Source organism: Solanum dulcamara, chromosome 10 (genome assembly GCF_947179165.1).
Source record: "Solanum dulcamara chromosome 10, daSolDulc1.2, whole genome shotgun sequence".
NCBI classification, from domain to species: Eukaryota; Viridiplantae; Streptophyta; class Magnoliopsida; order Solanales; family Solanaceae; genus Solanum; species Solanum dulcamara.
Window position 1 is genome coordinate 4,669,561 of NC_077246.1, and position 22,466 is coordinate 4,692,026.

Sequence of the window (22,466 nt, forward strand, 5' to 3'; positions counted from 1 at the left end):
ATCTTGACCAATCAAACATGAAGAAATTAAAAAATATTTTTTGATCCATACCAAGCACTAGGGGTGTACATGGACCGGGTTGGTTCGGATTTTTTACAAACCAAACCAAACCATTTGTGTCGGGTTATTAAATCTATAAACCAAACCAAACCAATAAAAATCGGGTTTTTCGATATCAATTTTTCTCGAGTTTTTCGGGTTTTTTCGGGTTTCTCGGGTTTTTTGGGTTTTTTCGGATTTTTTCGGGTTTCTCATAGTATCTAATAAAAAACACAGAGCAATGCTTCTTAAAAAGAGTTCTAGTACAAAATATCAACATATAAGATGGAAGCACAACACTGTTCGAAGTTTTAACTTTATAATATAACTTTATAAGATAAGTTTTTTTTGTATATTATTTAGATGGGCTACTCAAGTCCAAATCTAAATGTAAGAAAGAAAACAAAAATTATGAAAATAATTTAAAAAATATTTATAAATTACATTTTAATAAATATTTTTATGTATAACATAATTTAAAAGTAGTATATCTATAATCGGATCGGTTTGGGTTCGGTTTGACTTTTTTTAGTTAAAACCAAACCAACCCTATAATAGTCGGGTTTTTTTTTCAAACACCAAACCAAGTCAAACCAAACCACTAGTCGGGTTTTTTTTCCGGTTTGGTTCGGTTTGCCGGTTTGGTGCGGTTTATCGGTTTGTCCTGTACAGCCCTACCAAGCACACCCAACATTAAAATTGAGTTTTATATTTGGCAGTCAGCACCTCCCAATGCGTAGCAATTTTTAATGTAACTGTTGTTAATATATGCAAAATGGACTGCCAAACAACCCTCAACAAAAACAAAAGAGGACTAAGCTTTCCTATGAAATAAATGTGGTTATTTTTTAAATAAATTTGATGCTGATCAGAGGCACAGTAAAATAATTTAATTTATGGATTCTAAATCATGATTTGTTTTGCTTAGTGATTTTTGAATACGTGTACGTATTAAATAATTTTTAACATAAATTAAATTGGAATTTGAGCTAAAATTATTAAACTTTGTGTCGCTCCGCTTTTACTTACTACAAAAAATAGTAATTTAGAATTAGCTATAAATTTTATCGCTAAATTACTTGTAGCTAACATATATTTTAAGCAATTGCTAATCTTTTACTAAATAAGTTTAGCAGCCGATTTTACCATTTAGCTATAAAAAATATGTAAATCTTATTTTTAAGTGTGTAAGTTAACGTTATATTGTTGATCTATTTTGGTGTTGGAACGAAAACAAATCGGAGGGTTATTAACTTGACGACATGTTGCTTGGGCTGAGATGAGATAGATCAAGATAGACTAATTAACATATGAATTATTGGACTCTTATTTTTATTTATTTATTTATTTAAGGAAAAACTATACAAAATGGACCCTTTAAACAAACTATTTATCACCCCATACCCTGCCCCTAAATAATTTCTTTATTTACCTCTTCGCCCAAATTAATTAATTACCCCCTGTACCCCATTTAGTCTAGCCCCAATTCACGTTTATGATACCATCACAATATATATATACGCTATGATGGTATCATTCAACATTTGTGATGGTATCATGTCAGTATATGATATATATTTGAAGGATGATCATTGATGAATGATACCATGCTAGTATTTGAATATATTGTTATGATATCATTAAGGAATGAGTAGTTTTGTGAATGAATAAATAAATGAAACCTTAGTGCTACCACAACAGTATATTCACATACTTCGATGGTATCATACATGATCTGAGGAGTGTTACTAATTATATGAAGCAATCATTAATGATATCATGCCAGTATATAATGGTATCATGGAGATGTCGCTGAAGTATTGAAGTAGACATTAATGATATCATGACAGCATATAGATATACTGTGGTAATATCATTACAGACTGAATCAACCTCAATGATACTATGTCAGTATATTGATACCGTAATGGTATCATGATCGCGAGTCACGTGCTTTAGAGGGTATGAATTGTAAAGAGGTATTTATTTATAATTATTTTGCTTTTAAGGGATATGAGCTTAGTTTTTCCATTTATTTAATTGGGGGATAGGGAAAGAGATTACAATGTGGGAAATCAAACCTTATCAATGAGGTAAAAGTTTACGTTGCTAATTAACTGAGCTAAAGATTTTTTCGTGATTCTTATTAAGCTTTAACTTTTTTATTAATCTATTTAACTACCTAATACAACATGTTTTTCGCTTTTATATATGTGTGTCGGCACTAGAAAAATAAAATTCTTTTTCAAGTCCTCTTCTTTGGAATAGTGACAAATATTTATTATTTTGGTGAATTTGGCAGTAATATAAATTCAAAGGTCCTTTTTTAAAAACAAATTGAAATATAAATAAGAAAGAAATGGGTATTATGCATGTTTTATAAGCTTAATTAATATTCAGCCAATCTAATTTCAGGTTTCGTAGAGTTGACCTTCGTCTCATTAGGAATCTGCAACCGTCTTCTCATTTGAAGTACTACTCAAGACTTCAAAGATCAGATTTTGACAAATATGCACTTTTCTTTAGTGGAGATGTCCTTTAAATCTCTTGGAGTTCATCCTATGGTTAACATTACAGGGAAGATTTAGCTACTGTGGAAAGACTTGAAAGATGCGGCATACAGGTGCCTCGAGACAGTTCTGTGACACCGGAGAGATCTCACTCATCTGTTTTTTAGTTGTGGATATGCAAAGAGTATGTCGAAGAGACTATTGGAATGGTAGGGTATAGAGAGACAGGTTTCAACACAGGAGGCTGAGATACAATGGCTGTTAAATGCTTGGATGAAAAGAAAAACCAGAAATTAGAAGCAAGACTGCAAGTATAGGATCAGACAGATTATCCTCCAAATCCACACTAGGGGACAACAAAAGACCAAATGGAGGAATATACTCCACTCCAAAGTTCAAACAATTTTCCTAATTAGATTTGTATAATCCTAGCAGTTTATTGCTATCAGAGAGTTGTAATGTAATTAGGAAAGTCACAATACAGAGCCTTGATGAAGTTCATATTGAACGCCCGACTGACAGATCTAAAACCTCTGATGATTATTTCTTGCTTGCAATGTAAATGCCAGATATTATGGCCACTCCTGCAATTGCAACTCCAAGGGTTGTCACAATCTTATTGACAGAAATGAGAGGTTTGGGTGACGGTATTGATAGTAATTCCTTAACCTGTGGAAGCAAATAAGAACACAAGAAGCTCTCAATAACTTATGAGTAAGAAGCTCAAACCGAGTTTTGGACTATGTGGATATGAAAAATAAATCAAGCTCTGTTTTCATATACTTCATGATGCACAACAGATGATATCCAAGTCTTACCAAAGTTGTCACTAAGAAAAAATGTCTATTACCTCAATAGGTTGTTTCCAGTTCTTCTTGATTCCTGGAAGATGACCCTTGCCAACAACTGCGACAACAGAGTTGTGTTCACGGGCAACTCTTAGTAACATTGATGACATAAACCTGCAAAGAGAGAGAGAGGGTAAGATTCTTCAGATTTGTTAAATGGTACAAGTAATTACTTTCAACATGTATCAAATGTCAAAGTCTAAAGGTTGGATCAATCACTCTTTCTGCATTTTTAGAAAAATTTAAGGCGGCAGGAAGAATGATGTTACTACTAGTCTGCTTGATTGGACTAATGAAACAATTTGTGCCAAGCACTAACATAGGACTTCTAAATCATTGGTAATCACCATACTATAGCTGAATTTGTCAAAAGACTGATGACGTTTAAGCTTTAAGCTTATAAGCAAGATATATCCTTTTTTTCTTAGTCCAACCAAACAACCACAAATTAGTCCCATTAATGGCTTTTTTCTTGGCACTACCCCCTTTATTTTATGTTGGGTGGAGGGTTAAAGTCTGTTACCGCCATAAGATATTGAAATTACATTTCAATCTAAGAGAGAGCTATAGTAATATTGGCTTTATTTATGGGAAATCTAGAATCAAATAAAGGAATTGATAAAGAAATAATGTTCTACGGAGACTAGCAGTGAATAAAGACAAGCAATGAAACACAGAGATTCCTTGAGAAGACACTCATTAACCCTTCACCTAAAGGAGCACAATAGTGAGATAGAGCACCACTCTCATGCTCTAAACTCAGAGACATATATTAGTCCCTTTATTCCATATTACTTGAGATTATGAGTACATGCGAGAAGACATTGTCTAACAGCCTATGATCAAATGTTATATCAACCCAAACTAAGAATACTCTAAAGACATAGAAGCAATTAATCAGAGTATTTTCAATGTTTTGACCTGGAATGACTTGGTCAAACAAAAGCCATCTAATTCTAAAATCAAGTACGAGTGCCAAACCTGACAGTTAGTTCCTGGTTCTAGACTCAAAGCCAGTAAACAACTGTAATCACCTTGAATTCACAAAACAATACCATAGAACAAGCAGGCAGCAAACAAACTGGTATCATACCAACAGACCTCGCATGGGGTGGGCAGGGGGATTTTGTGGGTGGGTGGGTCAGGGTGGGGTGGGGAGTGGGAGTTGGGTTGGGGGCGGGGGGACATTGTATGCAAGTGAGAGGACTAACTCATCTCGCTCATGAACTAAGGTATCCATAAGAGTAGGGAACTGCTTGCTCATTTCTTGAATTACAAGAGTCAACATGTCAACATCATCCATTTCCTTCAACTGCCCAACAAAAATAGTTTGGCATAAGCAACATAAGAAATTCTTCTCCATAAATGAAATTACTTTATGCAGAGAAGGGAATCCCATAGCAATCTTATGCAACGAACCTACCATTTTGACGAGATCTTCAGGCTTTGGTAAGAAAACAGCTTGGAATAATAGAGAGTACACCAATTTTGTCTTGTGCCAAAGTGGCATTTTTGCCCATGTTCTTCGTAATGTCACCTGTTCGTAATACAGATACAACAATTCACAATTCATTATACTGAAAAACAAAAGGTAAACCAAAGATACCGAGCAAAGCAACAGTGAATACGCAAAACTGTTTTTTTTTTCATGTGGAATCTGCTACCAAAGTGTAATTGTAAGCTGATAAATCATGAAAGCATTGAAACCCCATATGTTTATAGAGATCTACTCCATGAAAGTGGTACTCTAGTGCATTAGAAAAGAGAGAGAGAGAGAGAGGAGCGTGAGGAAAGCGACGATGAGTTTCTTAATGTCGCTCATGATTCAGAATCTGACGAAGAAACTTCGGAATGCAATTGCAGTGGTGCATTTTTCCTTTGTGATAGTAAATCTATCAGAGTTATTTCAAAAAGTTCAGCCAAAACTTTGTTCTCAACAATTGAACATATCAAGGACAAAGATGCCAGAAAAAGGTACCTCATAGAATTACAAAAATTGGTTACTCGGCAACATGAAGAGAAACCGAAAGTAATCCCATTCAGCATGAAGCAAATCATGCACATATTTGATTCTAAGAAGGAAGAACCTTCAATTGAAGAACTCCGTGGAGAAGTCAATCTCCTTAAAGGAGAAATCAGAGAAGTGAAAGCAAGATTTCACAAAATTGAGATTGAAGCTCTCACGAAACAAGTTCTAAAAAGAGCTAGCAACCCAGAAGAAGGTACAACTTCAAAATCTATTATAGCAAATGATTCTGAGAAAGAAGATGGAGATCCAGAATCTCCCAGATACGAAGCTGAGGCAGGCGTAGCTGAGTAGGAGAGTGCGGTTCTGAGATGGATATGCTTTATGTTGTGAGACAATTAGACCAACTAGTGAGGGTTGGGCGAAATCATTGAATGGTTAAGGTTGCTAGGTGGGGACTATTGGGGTGATGGAATAATAGTAAGGTGGGTCCCTAACCCACAGTTTTAAGTTGTGACTAGGGTGGTAGTGGAATCGTGTTGTTTAGGGTGGTCAATACCCTAAGGGTGAGAATAAGAAGTGCACTTATTGGGCTGGGGTGGCTAAATTGAGAAAGTCCAAGTATTATGATATCTCTTACTTTTCTGTTCATATATTATGCGGTGGGTATCAGATTAAACGATGATGTCTACCAGTACGTGTTGTTTGTACTGATACTACTCTTGTTATGCCACTTGGCATAGTCTGATTGTAGGGTCAGTTATATCTCGTAGGTGAAGACGAAGGCGATCCTCCAACAGCTTCTATTTTTCCCTTATCTTGGTGGAAGCTGGGTCATTGTTTTTTTATTTTATTTCTACTCTTAATAGCTCTTGTACTTGTTTAGATTAGTATCCTTGGGGATTTGTATAGTTGTGTAAGTTGGTCTTAATATAGTTTTCTTTAGAATTTTGGTTTAATTATTCAAATTTGTTTTAAATTCTACAACTGTTCTTATCTAAGGGTTCTCCTACTTGGGGTGTATAGTGGGTGCCCGCACGGCCCGGTGAGTTGGGTGTGACAATAAGTTAATAAAGGTTCAACATTTTTAGGGACAGGTCTACCTCAGATATCATTTTGAAAAAAAAAGGACATTAGATGTTATATTACCCTAAAAATTAGCTCGAGTGAGGAGGATTATCCGAAATCATATAAGAAAAGTACAATTCATACATAAAAATCGATGTGAGATTCTAATAGTACAAAAAATTGGAATATTACAAATATTTTGACCATATTCTAATTAAATATTGAAGAGTGGAGGAGAGTGCATAAAAATAATGATATTAATGATATACATGTATATGATTAGCATTATATTTGTCAGGAGACCAATAAGGGAGTGGGTTGTAGATTCCCCTAATGCGTTTGACATTAATAAACTTAGAGAAAAAATCAACACTACCATACCAAATTGATTTTCAATTTAATATTACTAAGTTTAGTTTGGTATATGCGGTTGCAAAGTAATAATATGACAAGGTATCATTTAAAGTTGTAGTTTCGAATCATCAAGAAAATTAAATAAATGGAAACTCCTAAAGAGGGGATAAGATAAAGAAATAGTCTCATTCCCACAAGCCCTCAATCCCATTAACTGTTTCGATATGTTGAGTCTGATCATCACCACTATAAAACTGTCAAAAGGGGAAAATATGCTTTTATGTCTACTGGGAAAAAATATTTACATCACGTAGTTCAATAAGAAAATATTTGTATACAACATTATATTCGTTTAGTCCATATTAGGCAATCATAATACGTTAAATTAGGCCTTAAATCTAACTCACAGTCAAAAGTTAGTTCAAAGAAAGATAATTGTCCAATCCTTATTAGAAAGCCAAGATTTCATTCATTCACCGATGTGTCGTGTGAGATATTTCATTCATCATAATACACATCGCTATAAAACCAGAATTTTGTGTTAATGAACCTTTTATCTGTTTTGTCATTATTTTTTTTGATTTAGTATCTCAATATCTGGTATCAGCTTTATTAGGACTCGATTAATCAAGTTTTGTGCCACGAAGTCCCATTTAAAATATATTTTTAAAATGTTCTCTGGAATCTGAAATTCTGCTCAAAAGAATTATAATACGGTAAAAAAGGAAGTTCTTTCTATAGTTCTTTGTATTACTAAATTTCAAGATGACCTTATCAACAAAGAATTTCTACTTCGAGTAGATTGCAAGTCTGCTAAAGATATCTTGCAAAAGGATGTTAAAAATCTAGTCTCTAAACAAATATTTGCTAGATGGCAGGCCTTATTATCCAGCTTTGATTTTCAAATTGAGTTTCTCAAGGGAGAAGACAATTCTCTCCCAGATTTTCTAACCAAAGAATTTTTGCAGGGAAAAACATGAGGCCAGCAGTAAGGCCAACATCAAGTGGTCCCTTCAAGGGAAGAGAAGGAGCTAAAACTCCTTTAGCCAAACCTTTCGAAATAAGGCCATCATTGAATGAACAAAATAGATATTCAGCCTTAGCACAATTGCCTCCTATAAACCCGGCTGCATATCCACCATTACCTCCGAGCTCATCGTCAAATCCCTTGGTTTTGAAAAAAACATTTTACAAGGCCAAGAGCCTAGTTCCTATTCTCCTTCAGGAAAGCAAAGATTTTTCTAAACTCAGACCAAAGATCGTTATACCATGAAAACTCCTGAGAGTTTCGCTGAAGCCGTTGCACCTACAGCAACCTCCAAGCAGTAGGCCAAGGAGAAATTTGATATTGTTTCTTTGCAGGTCTTCCCGATCCTTGCCCTAGACAAGGAATATAAAGTCAAAACACTTGCTCAAGAGCTTTGATAAAGCCTCTTCACAGAGCAATGATAATGGAGATATGCTAAATTCAAGAGCTTTAGCACAATCTTATCTAAATCCTTTTGATGATTAATCCTAATTGAGGTTGTTAAAATTCGGAATAATTAGACTTTCAGATGGAGACTTAAAAAGTCGAAATTATCTATAAAGTAAAAGAAGAGTCTCAAAGAGACGGAATTTCTTTTAATTAAACATCAAATGGGACCACTTAGCTGAAAGCAAATTATCCTCTCATTAAAGGAAATTTGTCCCATTCGGAAAATTTGGGCAAATTATTGCCGACAACATTATTAAAGCTAAAGACTATAATAAAAGACGGGCACGCCTCGCAAGCAGTGGACCCTCAAGATAATGCAATCCGGAGCAGCCAATCAAAAGCCAGTATCGAGATTTCCTTATCTCTTTTCGAAGTCTATATAAGACTTGTAATTTCATTAAGGCATCAGAAAATTTACTTACATATTTTCTTTGAACCCTGCACTATTGTACAATATATTCAAGCTTCCGAAAGGTTGTTGTTATCTTCCTCCCGTGGGTCAAAAGAAGAAGGCCTTGCCGAAGACATTGTTCTACTTGAAGAAGCTTGGTTGTAAGAGTTGGATCTTAATCATTTAAGATTAATCGATCCATCTGAAAATTGAAAAACCCTGTCGATTTGAGATCGTTTGGGTTGAACAGGTAAAGGGTTCGTGATAGAGTCAAATTTTCACTCTTCATCCATGAGGATATCGTTCCATTTAAGGAGTCGAGGAACGAAGGTAGTACTGTGCTCTTGGTTAGCTTCCATGAGCATAGTTACTCCTTTGACGCTAGCAGTTATAGCCTTTAGGGCTATAGTGGTTTTCATAAGCTTGTAATATACCCGATATATTACAACTATTTCTCTGGTATCTAATTTACTATTCATATTCTTGGTTTTGACATTAAGAGTTGAGGTATCCATAACATTGGGATCAGGGATATCAACCGAGAAATTGGGGTAACAGTTAAAGTAGACCGAACGCCATTGGCGAGGTTACTTTCAACTACTCCGGACAGAGAGACATCAAAATTTAAAAGTCTATCATCTCTAAGAAGTAGACAAATAGGAATATTCTGACCTTTCCGGAAAAGAGGTTTAACAGCTACTTGAACAAGACCAATATGAAGGAACTTAAATTCCTTAAATCTATCAATGTCAGCAGCAATTAACAACTTGATAGTTTCAATGGAATTATTAATAGCAATAGTAGATTCACAAGTCTTGATATTATATTTTTTAAACATGGAAAAATTACCTAGTTGGTAAATCTTTTCAAAAGGTTCTTTTGGAATAGACCAATTTTGTAAATCATTTTCTACCTCAGAGATAGACAAATTAAAACTATTAACAGTATATTGATGATTATTCATAGAAAAATGTTGCCCTAAACTATACTTTAAGCAATGATATTCTAACAACAAACTTTCTTTATTAATAAAGATATCTAGAACTTATTGTTAATAAATTTCTAAATATTAAAAGTAAATATGGACTTATAACAAGGATTTTACACAAAGGTATCTTGGATATTACTCGAACTGTCATGTTATCTTAAAGGCAGGAACACCTTGCAGTCTGTGCCTGTCTCATCGGCTAATGACCGCCCTTCTGGCTTGCCTACCTAAAGCCGGGAAGTAGTCGGCATCTTCACACTTGACAGGATTCGAAACCTCAACCCTTATCACCAGATATAAAACGTCCATTTTTACAGAGAGAGAAAAAGAAACTCATTCACAATAGATTAAAGATAACTATATTAATAAATTATTTTGTCATTAGATAATCATAGTCTGGGCAGAGAAAATTTAGCTATTCATGGATAATAATAACAACATCTATGAGATTATACTAGGCATGTTGTTGTTGTTGTTTGCTGAATCATCTGGAATGAAATGGATTTCTAGAACATCAACAAATTTGTTTTCTAATAGCCCTTATCCAATAAGCAGAGTAATCTATTCAATAACACAAATGATTAATGGTTTGTGATTAATTGTTCCCTAATAATTATCTCAGGGAAGGGAGAGAAGAGAGAGAGAGATGAAGAGGAAATGCTTCCTACTTTACCAACTCTGATGTTCAAGGGACACAACAGGACAGCAATCTAAATTTTGCCAGGATTACAGGGGATATGTGGTGATGTAAAAACACTATCCAGTTAAAGCAGGGATTCACATGATCAATTTTGAGACACGGAAGCAAACAGACCAATTAATAATGAAATCAGTGAAAATGCCTTACTTGCACGGGACGGTCACCAAGAACCACTTTCCCACCATACTTCATTGCTTCTTCATATGCCACACGAAACTCTGCCCCAGGAAAAACCTCGAGCTTGCTAGCAACCTAAAACACAACATAGATTCAATGAGTGATCAGCATGTCCACAGCACTAATGTTAAGGAGTAACATAGCACCTCGAACAGTAAAGACAACTTTTGAGATTATGGTCATGCCTTGGCAAGAAACCAGCTGTAGAGTATCCCAAATGGATTTTGATTTTTCTTCCACATCTCCACCATTTCTCCCATCGTTGGTACCTGGCCATATCAGAATTGGGCATGTTAAACATTAAACCTAACGAGGAGAAAATGGATCCACCAAAATGTTTTTCATCAAAAAAAAAATATATATATATATATATTAAAACTAAATGATACAAACACCAGCTAATGAAAATACTCAATTGAATGATAAATCAAGCATGGACAGAATCTCAGAATATACTTATCTGATTCTATAACATAGTAAGAAAAAGTAGGTGTCATTAATATGTTTGCTTAGAAAAATTAAGACAATAAACATGATGCCGAAAAAACATATGCACAGAAGTCTCCTGTGTGGTTTGCAAGCTATTGCATAGGAGCGGGGGTTTTATCCTATGCACACCCAAAGGATAGAGGCTGCGGATTTCCCTTGTCATAAAAAAAAAAAAAAAACATACACACAGAAGAGACAGAGAAAGAGGGAGAGAATACAGTTCTCTGGCATAGTCTATATCAAAAGGTCATTTCACTTTTCATCTATGTCCATGACCGAGTTGACTTAATAGCATACACATCTGATACACCCTTAATTGAATCTAGATTTTTCTCATGGCCAGTCCACTGGAACACGTTAATCTCTTGATGTGCCTTAGTAATTAAATTTAAGACTTCCAATAAATGAATCTGAATTGCAAAAAATAAGGGCAAGAGAAAAGTGGCAACTTAACATGTGGATACGAAATATTAAAGTGAGACAATCACAAATGACACCAGTTTGACACAACCAGATGATGTCTACATACATATGCATGTGCTTCAAATTTGATGAATCCAAAGAAGTTAAACAATAATGAATGCCTCCTCACGGCTGAAAGTTCCTCTTCTTTTGAGGGGTTGGGGAGGGAGGAAACATCTAATGTAATTGTCTTCGTAATGCAGGATGCAGAACTCAAGCTAGTATTCAAGCTACATGCATGATTGCATGTGCACACCCTCATAAAGAGTGCAGAGATGTTGAAACTTTTCCTCTAAATTCATAGACGATATGGACAAAGACATCTGCAACGCTATCCCCAAAAGAATACTAAGTAAAATAATAACCATAGTGCAAAAAACACCGGCCAAAATAAGCTCAAACCTGACCAAATGGAACCCAAAAGCCAATCCCACAGAATTTGGTTCCAATTATCAAGCAATTATAAGAGAAAAAGGTAGAGATCCATATAGCTTGAAAGTCGATCAAATTAAACGAGTTCCCAAGGTTCAATACCCAAAAGAATGTCAAACCTCTGTCATCCAATGAACTCAAGGCCATATTAAAACCTCAATTTGTTCGGAAAAACTAAAACTAGGCTAGGAAAACCATAACTTTCTATCATAACTATGAATCTGAACAGCCATTATCAGCAACCTCATGTTTTGCCAATGAAGAAAAATAAAACCAGATTAGAGGACCTACAACTCTCCATGTAAACTCCATGGATCATCAGTGGAGAATCCGAGAAACACCACATTTTGTCCTACCAAAACCATGGAAACGCTTCAAAGTACCTGATTTTAAATTAGCAGAGAAATCACAGTTTTTATCCCTATGGGATATGACACATACCTCACTCCGTCGTTGCACATTATTAGTTTCGACTATTAGTATTTAACAAACAAATCCTTCTTTTGGTTTTTTCCATTACAAAATACAAGTAAAAGAAATATTTTCAAGTTAAAGTACACCCCGTCCTGTCCCACCCGCAGTCCTAACATCTCCCGTCAGCCCTTCACCTCCCAGAGATGAGGTAAGAAGGAGAAGGAAGTGTTAGAACAAGAATGATAATAGTACAAGAAATCCAAAATTAAACTTGCTTGGCTTAGAGCTAAAACACGAATTAAGGCATTCCCATGTTCAACTCTTGGGTTACTAGTAAACTTGCTTAAAGTTCCTAATGTGTAACCAATATCTGGCCTGGTACAATGCATGGCCTACATAAGACTCCCAACAATTTGAGGATATGTCAATTGATCAAGAACATCAACAGGTTTGTCGTCAAAATGGCCAAGCCTCTTCAAAACTCTCTCAATATAACTTATTGAGTAAGAGTCAAAACCATTAGCTAATCTTACAATCTTAATACCCAAAAATCACATCGGCTTCTCCAAGATCTTTCATTTCAAATTGAGAAGCTAGAAAAGATTTTGTTTCTTTGATTCTTTCAATATCAGTTCCAAATATCAATATATCATCTACATAAAGGCATATTATAACACCTGAATTTTCTTGAAATTCGCTAAACATGCAAATATCACCACCATTGATTTGAGTAGCCATTAAAATTCATGACTCTTCTAAATTTCTCATTCCATTGTTTACGACAAATCCTTCTGGTTGTTTCATGTAAACTTCTTCATTTAGATCTCCATTCAGAAATGCAGTCTTCACATCCTAAATTACAAGACCATAAATTACTACTAAAGCAATCAAGAGCCGAATGGAAGTCATCCGAGCTATTGGTGCAAAGGCATCAAAATAAACAATATCTTTCATTTGAGTAAAACCTTTTGCTACCAAGCGAGCTTTGTACTTAACTAAAGTAACATTAGATTTCAATTTCCTCCTGAAATCCATCTACAACCAATAGGTTACATCCAGGAGGAAGATATGATAAAATCCATGTATTATTTGACATAAACAACAATAACAACATACCCAGTGAAATCCAACAAGTGGGGTCTGGGGAGGATAGGATGTACACAGACCTTACCACTAGCTCATGGAGGAAGAGAGGTTGTTTTCGAAAGACCCTCGGTTCAAAAGTCACAGTTCCACGTACGAGAGAAAAACAATATATATAGCATAATGAAAAAAAATATTAAAATATATATATATATATATAAATAAAAAAATGCAAAGTTTACAAGACAAGAACAATAACTATAGCAAAGTACTGCGATGATCAAAGGCAATAGCAGCACAACTATAAAGGCACGCCTAGACCTACGACCACCCTAAACCGACACACGGCAAGACACCATTTTATCCCTACTAGCGTTCTACCCTAATGTAACACCCCAATTTTTTTCATTAAGATTTGAACCATTCTTCATGTGCGTATAAGATCGAACTCGAAGGCTTCAATTTGTATATATGATCTATGATTGATTCATAAGTATTTAAAATATTATATGTGATTTAGGGTCATAAGGAATCCCAAAAAAATCAAGTCAAGTCCAAAGAATTCCTTTCGGCTAAGTTTCCGAATGAGTTAGTATAAGGGTCAACTTCAAACGACCATATCTCCTAAAATATAACGAACTGGGTGTCCCATAACCTATCAAATTAAAGGTCTTTGAGTCTTCTTTCCAACGCCACCAAGATTGTATTTTTCCGAGTTCGGAGTCAAAAGTTATGCTTGATCGATTAGAGAAGGCCTGCAGCGAATTTTGGCCGATTTTCCAGATTTTGTAGGGATATTTTGGTAAAATTACCTAATATCTATATACATAAACTGGACGCGTTTTGGATCAAAATTCCAGTCTTTTCCTCTCCAAACAACCTAAATCTTTAGTCCCTTCTCTCTCAAATTATCTCCAATAAAATCCTCTCAAACTCAAGGATTCAAGTTTCCCTTTGAAGACCTAACATCAAGGTTTCTTCAAAATCTACACTAAGGTATGTAAGGCTACTAAAAACATGGATTAAATTCACCATGTGCCCTACATCTTATTTGAGATTGAATTTTCATAAGAATTGGGTTTTCTTGATAGATCTATGTTCTAATGAGTTCATACATCTATTAACTTGATTTTTGTTATGTTGATATTGATAAGTTGAGAAATTAATAAATGTTTCATGTTTGATATGAGTTGATTGATATGAGTTGTTATACATATTTTGTTATGTCTAAGAGTTGATTGATATGAGTTGTTATACATATTTTGTTATGTCTAAGAGTTGATTGATATGAGTTGTTATACATATTTTGGTATGTCTAAGAGTTGATTGATATGAGTTGTTAAACATATTTTGTTATATTAACAATAGATAATTAACTTGCAGTAACTTGAAATCCGTTGGTACGTTACAGTTTAATTCGACTATCAAATGATGGAACATAGAAAGAATACTACAATGTTGGTTAGGATGTTTTCATTAGTTTAACACCTTCACAGATCCAAATTGCTAGAAATAAGATGAGAACAATATTTGATGAACCTTTTAGTTAGCATGAATCCAATTTCTGTGAGTTGATGCCTCAATGGAATTCCATTAGCATCATGAAATTAAATTATATTTAAGAAAAAGTTATATTCCTATTAGTATATTCATATAATACTTCCACTTTGATATATTCTAATAATATAGAAAAAACTAACTTTATCATTTATTTCCTAATTTTACGTGAAGTGTTTGGTTTGGTTTGGGACAACTTGGATAGTTATTAAATAATAATGTTTGGCAAAAGAACACTATGGAAAGACATTCTTTCTAGTCAAAGGTGATGACACAAAGTAAAGTAAGCAATATTCTTGAGATTGCCTTTAAAATATATATATATATAAGATTGGTGTTGATTGGATAATATGATTGGTCAAGAGGCTTGATTTGGAATAGAATTGATGAATTGACAGAGGTCCAAACGAGACTGGTCGATATGATTAGATTGAATTGATTGAATAGAGTTTTATGAGCATTGAGTCTTGGGAGGAGTATCGAGCACCGAATTGGGTAAGAGTAAGTAATAACTCAAATCCAATAACTACGTCGCCAAACGTAGGAAGGAATTGGACCGTTAAAGTCGGATGTTTTCCAAATTACTGTCCTGACATAAGAGGACTTGATTGGTTATGAATTTATGATTTGTTGATTCGTTCGTACCCTGGCAAGGTATGAACGGACGTGGCAACAACGTCGGCTTGTTGTACTATTACTGGCTCATAAGTGATGGTTGTCAGATAAGAGAAACTCCCATATAGGTCTTGATAGTACTCTGAGTCGGATTGGGATGGATTGGGATGGATTGTATGTTATTGGTCCTGTCTAAATTATATTTTGTTTAGAATCAGAACATCTTGATTGAGTTGTACCTTCTTCTGAGTTGAGATTCTGAGTTGATTTGATCCCACCTTAATGTATGTTTCATTCGGCCATTTTACATACTCGTACATTCCACGTACTGACGCCATTTGGCCTGCATCGTTTCATGATGCAGAGACGGGTACTAGAGATCATCAACAGGCGCATCGTTGAAAATCTATTCACTTCCAGCTAGTTGGTGAGTCCTCCTTGTTTTCGGAGGATACCGCGGTTATCTTTCCAGCTTTGAGTTAGTTTTCCTTTATTTTGATTTGTGGTAGCCATGAATTTGTCATTGGCACCTCTTATATTGTTGATAGAGGCTTCATAGACTAGAGTGTGGATGATGTTGAATTGTTTCGTTGTGACTAGTTTTATTTTTCTAGTTGTTGAATGGAGATGTGGTTGGCCTTTGGCTTTATTATGAATAATATTCTTATAATTTGAGTCTTCCGCTAATAGAGTGTAACTGAATGAAAGTGTGATTGGACCAAGTGGTTCGCTTGAAGGCCAGAAATGGTTTTCGAGTGCCGGCCACATCTAGGGTACCCTCCCGGGGCGTGACACCTAATCTGCGACCTCCACTCTTTTCTATCTAAGGTCATGTCCTCGGTGATATGGAGTAGGGTCATATCATCATCAATAGCTTCACGCTGGAAAAGAGCATTATGTGAAGACATTGCTTCATCATAACTTTCAATATCCTTTTCAACTAAATAGACTTGAAAATCAGGTCCAAAATCTCTTGGTTTGGCTAATCTTGCACTACACCTTGGTTGGCTTTCTTCTGAGGGCTCAACTATTTTCCATTTAAGAGGAGATATAAAAGATCTTGTATCTTGTTCCAAAGATTCTTTTTTCTGAAGAAATATATGCTAAAAAAGTTAGCATGTAAAGATCCAATAATTGTGAAAGGGCTTGGGGCCTCAAGATTTAAGAATCTATGAGCCTTCTTGGTTTGTAAATAACCAATAAACACAAAATATATTCCTCTATAGTCAATCTTAGTCATATCTTGATCTGCTAATCTAACATGAGCCAAACAACCCCATACTAAAAATAATTTATATTTGGCTTTCGATTATTCCAAAGTTCATAATGAGATGCATCATGTTTCTTGGGAGGAGTTCAATTCAAAATATGACGGGTAGAAAATAAGGCTTCAGTCCACTGATTTTCAGTCATACCAAATCCATAAAGCATAGAGTTCATCATTTCTATGGAAGTTCTATTTTTTCTTTTAACCATTTCTATGAAGTTCTATTTTTTCTTTCTACTACACCATTTTATTGAGGGGCATAAGACATAGTCAATTGTTTCTCAATGCCCTTTTTTTCACAAAGATCAATAAAATCTGATTTTAAATACTCCATCTCTATTAGATCTAATTGATTTAATCTTCAAGCTTATTTTCAACTTCTTTTTTTATGACAAGAAAAACCCGCAGCTGCTATCCTTTGAGTGCACACATGGTAAAAATTCCGCTCCTATGCAAACCACACAAGAGTGGTAACCCACACTAGGCAAACCCGATGCAATGAGCTCAACCCAAAAGGCAAACCCCTTGCTTCCGCTGACAAGGGGTTTCGAACTTGAGACATCCAATATGAAAATCTCAAGCATAATTTTTTTTCCAACAAACATGTCATTTTTAGACAAAATAAATTTATCGACCTTAAAAATCATTTAAAAAAATCATGCTTTGAGAAAAACATACTTGACACCAAGTTCTTTCAAATATCATGTGACCATCTTTTCGGTAGTAAATTTCAATTCAACATTTCCTTCTCCAACAATCTTAGCAGAGGATGAGTTCCCCATATACAAAATTTTATTGTCCCTCACTAATTCATAGGTACTATTTCATAGGTCATAAAAGTATTTCGATCACCTAATATATGACAAGTTGCGACAGTGTCTATCCACCATTCCACTTGATCTTCTGCTACAAATGCTTCTATGACCATTGCCACAAGTTCATCTTTTCTATTGTTATTTGCTTTTTCTTTCTTTTTTTCAGCTTTAAGAATTTTACAATCATAGTGACCAATTTTGTGACAATGATAACATTTATTTGACTTAGAATTGGTATTGGTACACTTGAAATCCATACTCTTCTTCGCCTTCAAAAATTTCTTATTGTCAGCTACTTGATTGATTTTTCTTCAACAACATGAGCTTTCATAACGGGTTCCTTCAAAATACTATTGTCACAATACTGTATCTATTGATCAATTTGCAAATGTTGCGACAATTGTTCAAAAGTCAAATCTTCTTTCTTGTGTAAGAGTGCGTCTTTTTACTCTTCCCAAGATGGAGGAAGTTTTGAGACAATAGCACCAACATGAAAATTTTCATCTAAGAGCAATTTCAGATATAGCAATTTTACTATTAGTTGGAATTCTTGTTTTGTTCTGTGATTGACTAGCCATCAACCATTTTGAACTCCCTATAATTTGAATAAGAAATTTCTTTGAATTTGCCTCTTCGGCCAAATAGATAGCTTGAAGAGTATCGCAAATCTCCTTAGCAAATTTGCACTTAACATAATATTGATCATAATATTTGTTGGACATTCGTCCAAGAATATAATTCTTGCATAAATAATCATCATCTTGCCACTTGACAATTGGTTCTTTAATCAAAATAGCCTCGTCAGTTGCTACCTCAGAACCAGGAACGTCAAGTCAAGGTTTTTTAAGAACATATGTCAACTTCAATTGTCTTAAAAAGAGTTCCACTTTCCACGCCATCTACTGAAGGCTTTGCCATCAAAAATTTCAACATGATGATTAGGCAAAGATGGAACAAGAAGGATTAGGCATCGATTTTGATGTAGAAGCCATATAGACAACTATCTTCAAATTGTTAGAACAAGAATGATAATAGTACAAGAAATCCAAAATTGAACTTGATTGCCTTAGAGGCACGTTAATACGTTTCGTGAAGATAGTTTGAGCCTCTCCCTCGAGCAAACGAAGAATAAATAACAACTCTATCTTTGAAATTCAACTAAGCCACAAAACAAGTAACATTCAAGAATGTTGCTCTTCTATTCTTGAATCGGTGATTTCACCTTTTGATGATTGTCTCTCAAATGTTTTCAAGGGAAAGATTTTTGGAGTGGTTGCCTTTTCAATGAAAAAGAAACAGTATTTATATGATAAAAGTTCTTGAAAAAGAAGAGTTACAACAACAACAACCCAGTGAAATCCCACAACATGGGGTCTGGGGAGGGTAGAATGTACGCAGACCTTACTCCTACCAAGGTAGGATGGTTGTTTCTTGGAGACCCTCGGCTCAGTAAAAGCATAAATGCATAAAAAATGTTAGATAAGAATAGAAAATTTAAAAGCTTTATGAGAAAAACAACAAACAAATAACGAATAGATAACAAATAAATACAAATAAATAAATACTAATAACAAATAACGATTAAATAAATAATGAAAGCGTCACAGGTAAAATTGAAAAAGAAGAGTTATCATTAAATAATAGTTTTAATAGGTTCATGAATTTTTGAAATATAATGTGTCTTTCAAGAACCTAAAATGTAAAAAAATTAAATAAGGAATGAAATTCCAATTCACATTCATTTCTTTTGGAAATCAAGAAACTCTTATCGGATGAACTGTTTCAAAATTAATTGAAACATTAATTCTAACAGGAAGAGGTTAGACATAACCTCCTATTATAAGGTTGCACGAAAGCACCAAAGAAGCAACAAGGATTCAGAAATCAAATCATAATCCTCCATTACAACATTGAAAGAATACATATGTACATCTCTGAAACCTGATCTTTTTTCCTTAAAGGACTCCTAATACCAGCTAGGAAACAGTTCTATACTTATTACCAAAATGCTGGATATTCTCCTAACCGAATAAATTCTCTGTTTCCAATGTTTTCTGCAAACTGCATGAATTCTAGAATGATAAAAAGAGAGCCTACCAATAGAAAGACTGACCTTTAAGTTCTGCGGTGTAAGTACACCCACCCGACCTGAGCATAACTCCAAGAAGACAACCTATCATCAACAATCCAGTATGAATCAGACTGATGTTAAAAACGTAAAAAGAAGAGAATTTAGCATGCACCACAGGCTGCTAGGTGCCAATAGATTGTTAGAAGTACGACCTCTGGCTTCAAGAAATTGATTACTGCTTCAACTTCTTGGCAGGATTCCTGTAACCATACGTAGTAAAGTTAAGATGATTGAACATCCTTTATAACTCAATCTGTATTACAACATCAATTTCTTTAGGATGAATGATTAACTCGATAAAAGGTATAAGTCGCATATAAAGCTTCAAACTTTATCAACCTAATCAAGAGAAACGAGAAAATAAGAAAGACAAGGTATGAAAATAAAGGAAGTAGTACATATTCATACAAGCTTAGTTTGTATAAGGCATGGGAGCTTAACTACGTCTTCTACTGTTAGCTTCTTAACTTCAAGAAGTGTCAATCATATTCATCTATTTAACCATGCACCAGCTGATGTAGAGTCAAATCCAAAACTAAACAACATATCATCAAACAATGCTCACGAGATATCCAATAATCCTACGTTGTTAGAGCATCATTTCAGCAAACTATTACTGATGATCTACTAATTCCGCTTCTGCTACTGGGAAGCTGGATCATACCAAAATTAAATACTAGTCTTAAGAAGCTTTACACATAAAAAAGTACTTCAAGTGTGATTACTAAAAAGCACCTGGTCCTCCTCCTAAAATAATGCTAGTAGAATTACAGACTAATAGGGTAACATACAGGAAATGCGATTTCTATCACCTCCTTTAACTCAACAGAGAGAAAAAATATGTAAAAACTTCACTATTGTACACTTCTTTTCTCACCTCTCTTTGTGATAGCTACTTGTACGATTTCCAACAAAACTATAGAGGATGAATATGAACTATTCTCACTCGAATATCTCCGTTGTAGGATTATTTCTAATAAAGTAATAGAAAAAAAGCAGTAAATTTACCGCAGAAACGTGAGCAGTGCCAACGACATACACATCGCAAATGCCTCCATCAGTAGAAGAATCACAAGTTAGCATCATTACACTCCTTGCCAATTCCTCCGGCAAAACCTTCCTTTCATATCCTTCTTTTTCTCCCTCTACATTCGCTGAAATTACCTCTTCAACTCCTTGCTTCTCCACAACACTCGCTTCCGAGCCTTCCGAATTAAAATTATCAGCTCCACCATCAACGTGAACAAAATCCTCCGTCACCGACGCCGTCATCGGATTTGAACTCATCTCTGCCGGCTTACGCCTCCCGATGACCGCCGAGGAGGAGGAAGTTTTGGAATTCACAGCGATCGAGAATGACTTAGCGATTTTTCCGGAATATTTAGTGAGGAGAGATTTGACCGGAAATTGGCGACGGTACGGTGTGCCGGTGAATGAGTTGAACCGGTACGACTCGGCCGGGTTGAGAAAGGTGAGTTGGCGAGTCAAGCGACACAGCATGAAGGTTTCAAGATGTAACTGATTTTACTTTATTCTTGTTTTTGTATACCTTGCTTTGGACACTGGAGATGATGACACGTGGCAAGATAGTGTGACTGTGATTGTTTGTTTCGTCATATCTTTACTTTAGTGTTAAGTTTTGCAAGTTATAATTTTGATGAATTTGGATCATTTGGTCCGTCGATGATATAGAAATGGTTATGGTTGATACGAAGAGGGGTAGAATAGGAAAAAGTGATAACACACTATGTCACATAATTTTAAATTATTAAGGTATGATTTTAGATAAGAGCTCGTGGAGAACATTAGTCAATAGAGTGTTGTTATGTTTTTCGAGTTTTTAGGCATGGTGGTGTTTGATTGTAATTTATTGTGTTTCGATTATTGTATTATTTTATTTTTTTTGTTTTTTTATAAGATTTGCACGATTTATTCCTTTATTAGTTATTATATTTTTTTCTTTATTGTATTCTTACTCCTTGTACTTGGATTTGCTATAATTAAGTCCATAATCTTTCAAAATAATTTTTTTACCTTGTATAAGTATGCGTACATTTTGTTCTCCCAATTCCACTGCATATGTTATTGTTGTTATTATAGTGTATGTTCAATCATTAACTCTAAAGGTTTCATTTGGTAGGATATATAAAAATAGTGTGATATGGCATGTACGTTTTAATGTTGGCATTAGTAATACTTATATTAATTGAGCTAAAATTGTTTCTTATGTAGTGTTGATTTGGTGTATTAAAAATAATATAAATTGCATTATTGTTAAAAAAATATTTGTTATAAAAATACCTTCCACAAATGTAGTGAAATGGCGTGGGAAGAATTTTGAGGGACAATTGTACCTTCAATCATGCATTAAAAATATTTGCATTACTTCTTTCATCAATTTTTGTATATTAGTTGTACATATCTCAATACCAATTAAAGTACATAAAACTAATATAAGCATTAACTTTTTTTAATATACTCTATCGAATGATTCATTAAAACCCCCAGAGAGATCTTTAATCCAAAATGGAGCACCAATATGGATAGGGGTGTTAACGATTTGGATAAAAACTGATCCAAACCAAAAAATAAAACCAGTTAGATCAAATAAACTGTTTTTTATTTAGTTTGGTTTGGCTTTACACTTTTAAAAGCTGATTAGTTGGTTTGATTATGATTTTGT

General features: G+C 34.6%; 1 protein-coding gene across 1 annotated transcript; it reads right to left on the minus strand.

Moving 5' to 3' along the window:
• Nucleotides 1-2,842: 2,842 nt before the first annotated feature.
• LOC129870283 (uncharacterized) lies at nt 2,843-21,288 on the minus strand. Its single transcript, XM_055945010.1, has 9 exons — nt 20,792-21,288; nt 19,936-19,983; nt 19,766-19,825; nt 10,704-10,787; nt 10,489-10,593; nt 4,821-4,934; nt 4,609-4,709; nt 3,400-3,511; nt 2,843-3,218 (listed from the first exon to the last, which is right to left on the minus strand). Exons 1-9 carry the CDS (start codon nt 21,281-21,283, stop codon nt 3,090-3,092), a joined length of 1,245 nt encoding a protein of 414 aa, XP_055800985.1. The 5' UTR covers nt 21,284-21,288; the 3' UTR covers nt 2,843-3,089.
• Nucleotides 21,289-22,466: the final 1,178 nt, after the last annotated feature.